The sequence below is a fragment of the Lycorma delicatula genome, chromosome 2 (assembly GCF_047948215.1).
Source record: "Lycorma delicatula isolate Av1 chromosome 2, ASM4794821v1, whole genome shotgun sequence".
NCBI classification, from domain to species: domain Eukaryota; kingdom Metazoa; phylum Arthropoda; class Insecta; order Hemiptera; family Fulgoridae; genus Lycorma; species Lycorma delicatula.
In genome coordinates, this window is record NC_134456.1 from 219,631,584 (window position 1) to 219,644,911 (window position 13,328).

Sequence of the window (13,328 nt, forward strand, 5' to 3'; positions counted from 1 at the left end):
AATATCAGTTTAAAACTGACAGTATAAATCAGCAGCTCTCTAGTGTCACTGAAGAAGACTGCTTACTAGCAGTAATCTCATAATTAGTACTTAAGTATACTTTTGTAATTCTGTAATTTCAGTATCTTTGTGATACAAAAGTTAAAATATTACAAAGTTAATATTCTTAATGCTTATTTCATATTCCCTGCATTCCAGAAAGCTGTAGCTTACACTTAGTTGCAGTCTTTGTAGTTTTTTTTCTGCATTTTATTTATTTGTTTTGTTCTATTTTAATTAAGCAGTGACTCTTATATTTACATTTAATGTAAACAGGTTGTTTTATAAGGTTAATGATTTTTTAAGTTCATCCAAATTTTAAAATTAAAAAAAATATAAAATAGCAATTTTAAAAATGACAAAAACTCGTGAAAAGTAAAAAATTAGACTTTTAAAATAGCTTAAATTTTGAAGCTGGTGTCAAATTAAGGGTTAGTAAGTTTATTTTTAAGGGTTACTAAGTTAGTAAGTTTAACTTTTGGGCAGCATCTCATGTATATATGAGTATGCTGGTGTTTTAGAAATAATTGATAGTATCACTGTAAATTAAATCATCCCTGCAAAATCATTCATCATTTTTACATGATTGTGATTCACTGAGGTGAAATGGATTAGATCTGCTATGATAAGATCATTTTTATAACTTAATATGTTTTTAAATTATTTTTCGATTATTGCTACCATCATTAAATATTAATCTGGCAATTTTTTTTCTCATTAGATTAATTATCTTTTGTTGAACAGTTTAAAAAAAAAAAAATTTTTTAAATGATTAAATTAAAGCAATCCATTTTCAAATTTATGGAAATTTTTTCTTTCAAAAGTCTTTTAGAGCTAATTATCAGCTCTTTTCAATGGGATTCCAATTATGTATTTCACTGGAGAAATGTTGGCCATAATTTGCTACTAAAACCCTTTAAAAGTGAAAGTGAGTCCGTTTAATATTTAATAATCTTTCATTTATTTTTTATGTGTTCATCAGACTACAGTCATATAAGATACTATTTAAATCTATTAATAAAATATGATAGTAGTTCTCTATTAGTACATGTAAAGAGCTATATTGATCATAGGTTTATTTATTTTTAAGCACCATAATGTTAAGCTGCATGATGTTAACTATACTCATAATAAGCCAAATCAGGAAATCTACTGATTGGCTAGCCTCTTAATCGGCATGAGTATTGTTGATCTTCTGTTCTCAGAATAAAAGTAAACCATTTTTGTTTTATTTCAATTCCTTGTTGCTTATATACATTTGTGTGCTGATGCTTCATTATATATTTCTAAAAAGAACAAAAAACAAATAGCCTTATATCATAACTCCTGGGTTGTTTGCCTTATTTAGAGTGTTGTAAGTCATAAAGAAACTTGCCGTTTGGACCAATTACTTATACATAGGATATTATTTAATTTTGTTGTAATCTGTTCATATTATGGATAATTTATACTTCAGGTTGACTTTAGTACTGGCCTTGTTATAATATGAAGGGTCTTAGGTTAGATTTGATATAATAACAGGGATTATTGAACATTTTTAGAGTGCTAAACATTTTCATCTGTATATGTAATTATTATGACAGCTGTTATAACAAGAGATCTTCAAATCATATTCTTTGAATAGAGATAAGACTATCTTAATTATTTTTTCTCTTTTGTTACTGTACTGTTGAATATTTTATTTTATGTATATATTTTTTTAACTGTAATACGTCTTTGAATTTTACATCTATAAAGTTATTTTTTTTAATTGTTCTTTTTCAAACTTATTTACCTGTGATTATTAATCAGTAAAAAATTCTAACATTTGCTCTTAAAAAGCTTCCCACATTGCTTTGTTTCACTATTCACAATCAGTTTATTAAAATTATGTCTTTGATCACTGATACTTTCCTTTACTTCTCACTGTTCCAGTTTAAGAATAAATTTCTGCGGTATCCTTGATGTTAGAAAGCAATTAGAATATAAGATATAAAGTTTATTATTTTACATCTTAGCCTAGACATCTCTTAAGTGTTGTTTCTTTAGATTGCTATACCTTTGAGTTACGTATCATATAAGAGATATTTTTAAATTTTATTTTCTGATCAGTTAACTTTCTAGGTTTCAATTTTTGTATGGTATATAAAATACATCCATATTTAAAAAAACAGTTTCTGAATTTATTTATGTGCAATAACATGCAGTAATTTTCCAAAAAATAATTGTTGTGCTGCAATTTTTCAAAGTGGAACTAAACAATCTCTTTACCAAGGTACAACAATATACAGTTGTTCACTTTTCTTGGTATTCATCATCTTAAGTCAAAATAACAATGAGAGATTCTACAGCATTCAAAGTTGGAACCAGACATTAACTCATTCAAAACAATATGATATAGCGCTTCTTGGCCTCCTACTCTTATAAATTTATTTAAAAACATATTTTGTGTTTGTTTTTGTAAACGATATGGGAAAACATTAAACAACTGAAATATACAGTTGAACATTTGTTAGCAGAAAAGTACCATTGTGCCTAAAGTTCTATAATTTTGACTGATTAAATTCTTTTTTTTTCAGTGGGAATGCAACATACAACATTGGTAGTTCTACAACCAAATTCAGTTGCAGAATTTTCAGTTATGTTTACTCCAATTTCTGTTAAGACGTACAGGTGTGAAATCAAGTTGCATATTGCTGGCAATCCATATGAAAATCTTAGTGTTATTTTTATCGGTTGTGGTTATATGGATGATGTAATATTTGACATCGAAAGATTAACCCTAAAAGAAATGGCTAAACTGATGACTAAAGAAAGCTTACAAGAATTATTTAGTCAATTTACAGTAATTTCTTGTTACTGTTATAATTTAGGATACTGTTACATTTCTTTTCCTAAAGAAAGAACCTTGAAAATGTTAAACATTTCTGCAACTTCTGTTTATCGATATGAATGGAATGAGAAGGAAGGTTTTACAATTTCTCCACGAATGGGTTTTATTGCACCAGGGGATTTTGCAGAGCTGTTAATTAACTTTGTTTCTGATGAATCAAAATTACCTGATTTTGTAGTAAGTATTTTCAATTAGCGTTTTAGTCTAGAAAGTATCTAAATACAGTAAATAGTTATAGTAGTACAGCTCATTATGAGAGTCCGTATTACAACAATTTTTTGTTACTCATTCAGGTTTTTTTCATTTTAAGTAATAGGATTATTTTTGTTTTATTATGAATGAAATTAGAATAAAACATAATTATTTGTGAAGTTTGAATTGTTGGGGTGAATTAAATACATCAGCCTGCTAACTGCTGTGTGATGAGTTTGATGTGAACGTGCAATACATTTATCCAATAACTAAATGCAGGAATTTCAGGAATAAGAATGTTAAGATCATCTTAGTTATTATATAATAATAGTTTCATCTGCTTATTTTGCGCTATAAAAACCATATGAATCATTCCTACCTGCTTTAAATCCCATTTGTTAAAATAGTTATTTCCCAAATAAATTTAGTGATTAATCATTGCCGCTCATGATTAGTTACTAAAGCTTGTCAGTAATATTATCAAAAGCAATTAACATGTAATATTATCCTGTTCTTTTACCTGAATAACTTACCTCCTTCTGTTGCATAGTCATATCTGATAGTTAAGTTCGTATAAGTGTTATTTTTCATATTCTGGATAAAAAAAGCTGAGCTCTCTAAAATGTAATTTATAAATTACTTTGAGAAATAAAAATCTACGTTTCCTATATTAGTGTGCATGGCATTTTAATTTGTATAATAAAGTATGTGGTTATATTAAAAACAATTATGTTTCTTTAATTAAATTAAATTAATTAACTTTTTAACATTTCCCTTAATGTTTGAATGTAAAAGCAAGTTTGGGATTTCCTTGACTTCTGTACGCTTATGTCTTAGCAAACCTAGTGATCAATGATGCTGTAGAAATTAAGAGTTTTTTTCAATCGCCTGTGCTGCAGTTACATTTATAACAACACACCATTTCTACCATGAAGACATGAACTTTTTAGTTATGTCATAGCAAACCACCAATACTTGCTCCAAACTTAATGAAAGTTTATTCAACAGTTGCCACAAAAACCTTTTTTCGTTTCTATGTACTGAAAGAATCTCAGGAAGAAGTTTTCATTTACGTATGCAGTCTTCAGTATCATCTTGATTTGTAAATCTATTTGTTGTCAGCTATTAAAAAGATTTACAAGGAGTCTCAAGGAAACAGGAAGTTTTGAAAATGTCTTAGTATTGCTGGTTAATATATAGAACCTAACTTGTACCATTTTGACATATGGATATGTAATACGAGAACAAAAGAGACTTTTTTTGTCTCAGGAAGAAAAACATGTGATTCTGATAGTACTTTTTCTCTTGAATTCAAATATGATATTGGTCTTTCCCCATCATGCAAGGTTTCTGAGAGACAGATATTTATAATTTCAAACATTTTAATACTTTCTGCATTCTTAACTACACAATATTCAAACATTTGTCTCGCCTTGAAGTAAGAAATGATTTTCAACTATATTTCGCCTGTGGAGCATTCCTCTTGATAGTCCAACAATAATCGGCCAGCATATTAGGATTCCATTTGCCTTGATACCTCTTTTCTATAACTGAAATCTGCTGATGAAAGTGTTTCCCGTGTTCATCGTTCACTGCACCAAGATTTTCCAGGAAGAAATCTAGGTGCAAGTGCAGGAAGTGTAGTTTTAAGAACATATTACAATCCAAATTTTTATAAGATGTTATAAGATCGTTGACGATTTCATGGTAATTTTCCACCTTTCAATTTCCCTAAAAACTCTGAGTAACATTTTTGAATGCTTGCCAAGCTGCTTTCTCCAGTGGATTCAGTAATTCCTCAAACTTATCATCATGCATTAGTGATCATATTTATGGACCCATAAATATTCCTTCCATTGGGATCATCAGTAAAAAAGTGTTATGAACTTTATTTTGGGTGTAAAGTCTGAGACCAAACAAGGGCGTGGGCCCCACATATGTTGTTTATTGTATTCTAGGCTTCTCACTACATGGAAAAAAGGCACACACCATATGCCATTTGCTATCCCTATGATTTGGAGGGAACCCAAAGATTCTGACTGTTATTTCTACTTAACAAATATTAAAGGGACTACGTCAAAATCAAAACATAGAGTGGTGTACCCTAACTTGCAATCTGCAATGAGACCAGTTCCACACTGCGAAGAATTGCCCATACCAAAGCCTCCAGATCATGTGACATTAGATGAAGAGAACTCAGAGTCTGATGGAAGTAAAGAAGATAAAGAAACAGATTCTGGTGATACAAATTTTGAACAAAACCAGTTGATCTGAGCCTCATTTACTGACTCAAGAAAATCTTAACGATCTCATATGAGATTTAAAGTTATCCAAAAGACAGTCTGAAATGTTTGCTTCCCAGCTAAAAGTATGCAATCTTCTTCAAAAGAATACAATGTTATATACTTATCATAATCATCATTCTGAACTTAAAGACTATTTTTCTGAAGAATATGTCCCAGTGTTTTGTAATGGCATTTCTTCTCTTATGGAGACACTTTGTAATGAACATAACCCAACAGGATGGCACTTGTTCATAGATTCCTCTAAAGTTAGTTTAAAAACTGTGCTTCAACCAGATTTATAAATCAAGATAATACTGAAGACTGCGCAGATAAATGAAAACTTCTTCCTGAAATTCTTTCAGTATATAGAAACAAAAAAAGGTTTTTGTGGCAACTGTTGAATAAACATTTTTTAAGTTTGGAGCAAGTATTGTGGTTTGCTATGACATAACTAAAAAGTTCATGTCTTCGTGGTTGGTAGAAATGATGTAACTGTTATAAATATAACTGTAGCACAGGTGATTGAAAAGACCCTGGATTTCTGCAGAATCATTGATCTCTAGGTATGCAAAGACATAAGTGTACAGAAGTCAAGGAAATCCCAAACTGGCTTTTACATTCAAACTCTCTTTAATATGATAAGCTTAAGAGATTTCTTTGACCTTCTAAAAGAACAAATTCACCCTTGTCATGTTAAAGAACTACTTGCCTATCCACTGTTTATTTTTTTCATATCAGAAATTTTTTTGAAGAGAATATTTATGTAATTGAATGAAATCCTGGTAGATTACATAAAAATTCTGACTTCAACTAAAGTATTCACAGACAATGTAGTCTGTACTTCACAATTATTTATAGGTGAAAGTTAAATAATACAATATAAAAGGAATTTACAATATAATGAATGATATATAATTTAAAGTTATGTGAATCCTTGATATTTATTTTATACTTTCAGGTTTATTTAATATGCAACTTAACAAAAGTAGAAATTTCAGAAGGCAGTGTCACTGAATTTGAAAATAAAGTTACTGATGACCAAGAAACTGTCATAACTGCTAGGTAAGTTATTTTTCTCCAAACTAACCTGATGGAAGTTACATATAAAAAAATATCTGTGTTTCTTTATATTAATACATTTTTAAATAAAATCGAGTACTAATTTAAACTACATTTTTCATCCATAAAAATAAATCTGATATATTACTACATTAAAACCTGAGTTAATGGAATTTCACAGGACCGGAAATATTTTCCATTGTGAATACAGGGACTATACAATTAAAAAGAAAAAATATGCTAGTGTACTTACCAGAACTCCATTTCATTTTCAGCAGTGAATTGTACAATGGTTTGTTTATAAAATTCCCATCTTATGTTAGCACGTACAGAACAGTATACTGGATTGTAGAACAGTTTTCGTATTTTAATTTAAAAAATCTTAAATTTAGGAACTGATAATTTTGAAGAATAATGAATTTCAGTACCTTAAATTAATACACTTTAATAAGTAAACATAGTTTAAATTAAACTAAATCTACTTTATTACTGTTCATTATGTAATTCAGTCTTTATTATAAGAAAAAAATTGGTTATTTTTTTTGTAGTGAACCTTTACTTTCAACTACTCTGTTTTCTGTCAACACTCTGGCTTTACAAATTATGTTAAACAAATCTGAATCATTTGCTGTAAACTTCCTGAAGGTCTAATAGGTTGGATAGCGCTGCACTGTATGATCTAGTTTTTGTATCGTTCATTACTGTTATAGCATTATTGTTATGCTCCTCATCATCGGAATCGCTTTTGTCTTCGACAGTTTTCTATTGATGGTGGTCAATAAATTTATCTATATTCTCTATGTTACCCTTGGTCTCTAATAAGTTGTCCTTGTGAGCAAAATCTTCAGCAATTATATTTTCATAAGTTCAGTTCTTCTTGCAAGTCATCAAATGTCGTTGTAAGTTCCATTTCTGTAGCCATTTGCAGTTCAAAGTTTGTTTTTTGAAAGCATTGTTGAACTGTCTCTGCCGATATGCATTTAAATGCTTCTGACTGCCAAATTATAGCAATGACCACTGATACAGATTTAGTCAGTTGAGTAGTTGACCATGCCATTTCAGTAGTTGCTAACAGAGATTTCATTAAAAATCAATGGTAATGTAATTTGAGACATTTAATTACACCCTGGTTCATAGGCTGGGTAATGCTTGTCGTATTTGGTGGGAAACAAGCTAATTTAACATGGTTTAATGCAATATCTGGATGACATGTGACATATAAAAAGAGAAGAACTTGTCTATTTCACTGCTTCATTTTTGGGTTAAGCCCTTGCAACCATTCCTCTGTGATACCCAACATCATCCATGATTTTTTGTTTTATCTCAGTACTACAGTAAGATTGTCTTTATTAATGTTTTTAAAACACCTCGACTTATCAGCCTTTTGCAATAACGAGCGGTTTTTCCAGTTCTCCTGTCATAAAATCTCACAAAAACTGTCAACCTTTCCTTGGAATGCTTCCCTCTCTGTACAACGTTCTCCTTTCAAGCAAAGAGTCTTACTCAGTAGTGCACAATAAAAAATTCCGGTTTCGTCTCCATTTTGCAATTTCTAGGTTTGTAATTTTCAGTCAAAGCAACAAGTTTTGTTTTACAGTCAATTACTGTCTTTGTCACACACATCTCGAGCCTCATCACATACATCTTTAAACACAATTTGATGCCACTTTTTAAAACTTTCCAGCCAACCATTTGAAGTGCTGAAATTGGTGCTACCTAATTTCTCTGTAATTTCCTTTGCTTGGTGCTGTACAATTACTCCTGAAATCGGTAACTTTCTTGCCCTCACACTCACAAACCACTCCCAAACAATTTGTTAATTTCTTCGTTGCCAGTTTTTTGCATATGCCTTTTATTTGAACCGCTCCCTTTTACCCAATCAGTTTTTAACTCCTTTTTAATTTTTTTAAAAAATTAAATAGATTTGAGTCTTACCTACACCAGATTTTTCGACTAAGTTGTTAACGGACAGCTCTCTGTCTATCTGTCGTCGCCTATTATGATTGGCGTCAAGTTATTGAAAATGTATACATTTATGTAGTGTTAAATGCAAATTACAACTCTGATATGACTAATTTTTATTTTTTTTTTATGCATGGTAATTTGTAACATAGCGTAGTACAGTATAGTACTGCACAGTATACGTATTCTATTTTACATCGTGGGAAAATTTAATACTGTGCTTTATGTATAGCATTGAATGGGTATACATATTTTTTTGCATAAGACAGTACTGTACACAATTTTCAAAAAAAGTTTCTATCAACTCATGAGATTTTTCTGTTTCTGAGTTAGCCAGATTTCCATTATTTCAGGGAAAATTAACATCATTACTTTGGTAAAATTCATGGAACCAGGGAAATTTTTCATTGTAGACAGGATTCCATTAAAGCCAGGTTCCATTAACTCAGGTTTTACTGTACTTAATCCATTTGTTTCTTGTGAAAATAACGTCTTTGACTACTCTATATAAAATGTTGGAATAATTTGAATGGCTTACCTAAAAATTAGTATAAATCTTACTATAAAACTTTAGAATATGATGTTAGAATAAGCTAAAAGAATCAGCAGTGATTTGTAAATAAAAATTAATCAGAATGGAATATATTTAAAAATAAGTACACCTTGTAATAATATAAAGTAATCTCCCTTTTTTTAATTAACTGTGTATATCTGATAGTAATTGTTATTAATAATGATTTCATTTCTGTTTTGAAGGTACAGTTACTAAATTTCTTAGTATTTTGAACACATCAACATACATAATTATTAATTTTTGTTAAACCAATACAGAAAATATAAATCCATAATATTATCTATTCCAAAGAAATAAGCCAGCATGATTTAAAATGATATTTCCAATATTTTATTGGTCTGTTTTCTGTATATGATTCTCCAATATTGGAGAATTCTTAACTTATCTGTATCTTGTAAAGTTTTCCATCAGTCAAAGTTTTTAAAACATTATTTCCTAAGTCATTACAAAAAGAATGCTAACAAAATTTGAATAGTTATAGGACATTTAAGGTTTCATGAATTTTAGAACATTTATTTACTAAGCTTTTGACAACACATTTTTATAAAACTAACTGGAAAATGTAGAGCTAAGAAATATTGTTAAAAATTGGTTCACCTGTTAGCTCTAGAAGCCAGTTATTGAAAAATATAAAATTAGTTGGGAAAATAGGTCTAGTTAGAAATAATATTCCTCAGTTTTTACCAAGACCCTTGTTGTTGCTAATTTGCACCAATTATAGAGCTTCTCTTTGTCATTCCACATTATTTGCTGGTGAAACAGACATTCTTGTTCACAGAAAAGTTAACATATTCTTCAAGCTGTAACTGATAATGTTTGTCAAAAATTGGATGCCTGATTAAATCAATAGATTGTAATTAAATGGTGGTGTCTAAGGTTTGATCAAAAAGTAACAAGAATTTTGAATTTCCTCCAAAAGTATTTATTCAGCCTTCAATGTTTACCCCATTCTCTTCAAAGCAGTCCCTCTGTGATATTATACACTTAAGCCAACATAAATTACAGTTTAAAAACACCAGTGAAATGCCTCTTGGGTATGACCTTGAGCTCAGCTTGTGATTTCACCTTTATCTTATATATTGCTGAAAAATAGTTGAAAAAAGTTCACAGAGAGCTAGGTCTGGAGAATAGGGTGGTGCAGCATCACAGCCATGTTATTTTTCTCCAAGAACTGAGTAATGCAATGTGCACCAGTGTTCTGTCGTAGTGCTAAACCCAAAAGTTGTCTCTCCAAAGGTCAGGTCTGTTTTCTGAAGATTGCATCAGGCAAATCATGTAAAAACTTTTAGTTTGTATTTACTCCTTGTTGGCTGTACGACCTGGCAGTAGAAATTCATGATGATTCATGGTGTTTCTTTGAAGTCAAAGAAACAGTTAAAATGAACTTCACATTTGACCGGAGTTGACATGCTTTTTTTGTGGTTTAGGCTCCTTAGAAAATTTCCATTGGGACAATTTAGCCTTCATCTCAACATCATAGCCATACACCATGTTTTGTCACCAGTTAAGACATATTTGAGCAAGTCTGGGTCATCAACAATATCAGTAAACATTTGTTTAGCTATGGTTATGCGATGCTGTTTTTGTTGAAAATTTAGCAGTTTCAGAACAAATTTGGCTATCATGTTCAAAATATTAGCAAAAATTGCTTCACATGAGCCATACAAAATTCCTGTTTCTTTGGCAACCTCTCTAATAGTGATTCTGCGATTAGCAAGCACGAATTCTCTATCTTTTTGATATTTTCATTAATGTTTTATATGCTAGGTCACACAGACCTCGTTTCATGTTCAGTGTCTTCTCAGCCTTCATAAAAGTGTTTGTACTATTCATAACCTCATGGTTATAAAATAGCATCATAGCGAAAGGTTTTCTTTATCATTTTAAACAATTCACTGGACTTAATTCCTTTTCAGTGCAAAATTTCAAACAAATTCTCTGGTCTGACATTTCACCATACAAAAAAATTTCTCAACATAGTAAACTGTAAGTCTTGCTTTTTCTCTCACCAAACACAAATAAGGTGTTGCAGCTGACTGAAAATTAACATGTACATCTCTGACAGTAGTACCAATGTACAGAAAAAAGGTCAACTCAATTGACAAGATACAGCGCTCGCAATTAAAAAATACTTTTTCAACAGACCTTATACAGTATAATTAATTTAGTGTAAATAAAGGTTCTATTAATTTTGTTTACCTTAGAAAGATTACCTACTTATTTAATGTATTGTTTACAGCTTATTTTATAAATTAATGGAATTTTATTGTCCAAAATTTTTAGGTGTCATCATTTATAAAAAATTTCTTAGAGTGAATTTAGAATACATATGAAAAAAATGTTTTAAATCATGTTTTGGTCCATTTAATTATTCACTGTAAATCTTCTAATTTTGATTATTTTCAGTCCATCAATTTCAACGTTTCATTCTGAATATTCACTAATAAATTAATTTATAAATAAGAAATTGTAACATTATAATTAGTTGCCTTTAAACATTTTTACTTATGTGACTGGTTTAGTATCTTCTTCAGTATTTTATTTTTTTAGTTAATTTTTAGTTTCAACATATCTGTTCATTCGATTTGTTAAATTTTATTTGACCTTTGCACTTTGATCTTGTCTCCTTTGCAATCTTTATTTTTGTCTTTTACCCTTCATGTTATTAGAAAATTGCCTAATCACCGATATTTCACTTTATAGCGTAGGCCAACCTACTTTCTTATAAATTTTTTTTGATTTCTATAAAAAAAAAAACAACAATATCTTAAGCATATCTCAACAGTCTGTACTTTCTCCTTGCATAGTAATTCCATTCTTAAGTTTGACTCTCAGTTCCTGAGTAGCTTCCTCTCTATAAAGGTTGAAAAGCAATGGGGCAGGTTATGTTGTTCTCACTCTTTTCTAGATTGGAGCTTCATCTTCTACTCTTATCACCACTATTTGATTTTACAGATTGTATAAAATCTGCTTTCCCAGTATTATAGCCCTGTTTTTCTGATAATTGTAAACATTTCATTCCAGTCTGTATAAATGCCCAAAAATAAACTCTTTTAGTCTTCCAGTCTGCAAAATAAACTCTTTTACCCAAACTAGTTTTTATTTAATACACCATTCATGATGTGTTCCCTTGTAAATTGTCCTAGTAGCTATTTTCAATGTACAAAACATAAAACTCACAGTTCCTACAATTATCTTCTATTGATTTCTTTGGTATGTTAATGACTGCAATTTTTTTCTAATATCACTGATTACTAATCTGTTCAGTGTATTTACTTTATTCACTCCTACTTCTCTAAACAAGAACCTCCCTGTATTGCCTTATTTCTGTTTGAACTGTATCCCATTCCTGAAAATAGATCCTCCAATACCTCAATCAATTTATTTTTCCTCCTATGAAAATTCATCTATAAGTTTCCCCTCTGCATAAATCCTTCCTTCTATATATTCCTGCTAATTTTAAAAATTAGCAGAATTTTTAAATGGCAGATAGAGTTCCTATCTTTTTTAAATACTATACATTTTGGCTTCATTTCTCCTAACATAAAACTTTGAAGAAATGAAACTGTATGAATTTTATCTAAGCTGCATCTATCTTTCCAATACTGCCCTTTTTCACCTTCTATTAATTTATCAATTAGAAATTTTACAGTTTCCTGCCAGACTTAAATTTCTTATTTACTCCAGACCGTTGAATTTACTGAATTTTTTTACGATGAATTTTCTGTAAATATTTAAACATATAATTCTGTAATTCTTTATATAATGTTATATGTATTTCAGTTTTGGTAAAAATTATTGCTAACATAAAACTTATTAACCTCTATATACATTTCACGTGTTTATTAATTGTAATTTGACTAACATGAAATTAATTAATTCTTAACATATTAAAAAAATTGTATAAATTCTCAGCTATTGAATGAGAGTGTTTAAGGTGAAAAATTGTTCCTACATGATGAGCACTATTGGTGTTATTTTATTCAGGAAGACTTTCATCGCCTCTAGTTTGCTATTATAACTGATTGCTAGATGGTTAATATTGTGATAATTAAAAAGTGTATGTATTAATTTGTGTAAAAATTATTTCAGTATTTCTGTGTATAACTAACAGTTAACTTATAACTTGCAGCACGGATGACTTATTACCAGAAACTGTAGAGGAGGTAAAATACAAAAGAGTCGAAGGAACATGGCAAGTAATTTTGCTCAAAGTAACTGGAGTTGTTGATTTGCCAGAACCAGTGTGTAATAATAGTACCATCACATTTGACGATACATTGTTATTTGAGGTGAAATATTTTTATATTCATTTGTATCAGCAGTGTACTATTTATCAGTTATA

General features: G+C 29.8%; 1 protein-coding gene across 1 annotated transcript in view; it reads left to right on the forward strand.

Moving 5' to 3' along the window:
* The window catches only part of LOC142320069 (hydrocephalus-inducing protein homolog), a 60,097-nt gene that overhangs the window by 36,441 nt on the left and 10,328 nt on the right, over positions 1-13,328 (forward strand). Inside the window, exons 8-10 of the mRNA XM_075357745.1 lie at positions 2,598-3,088; positions 6,347-6,450; positions 13,116-13,275. Of these exons, the coding sequence (XP_075213860.1) occupies positions 2,598-3,088; positions 6,347-6,450; positions 13,116-13,275 (755 nt within the window). The remainder of the gene's footprint in view (positions 1-2,597; positions 3,089-6,346; positions 6,451-13,115; positions 13,276-13,328) is intronic.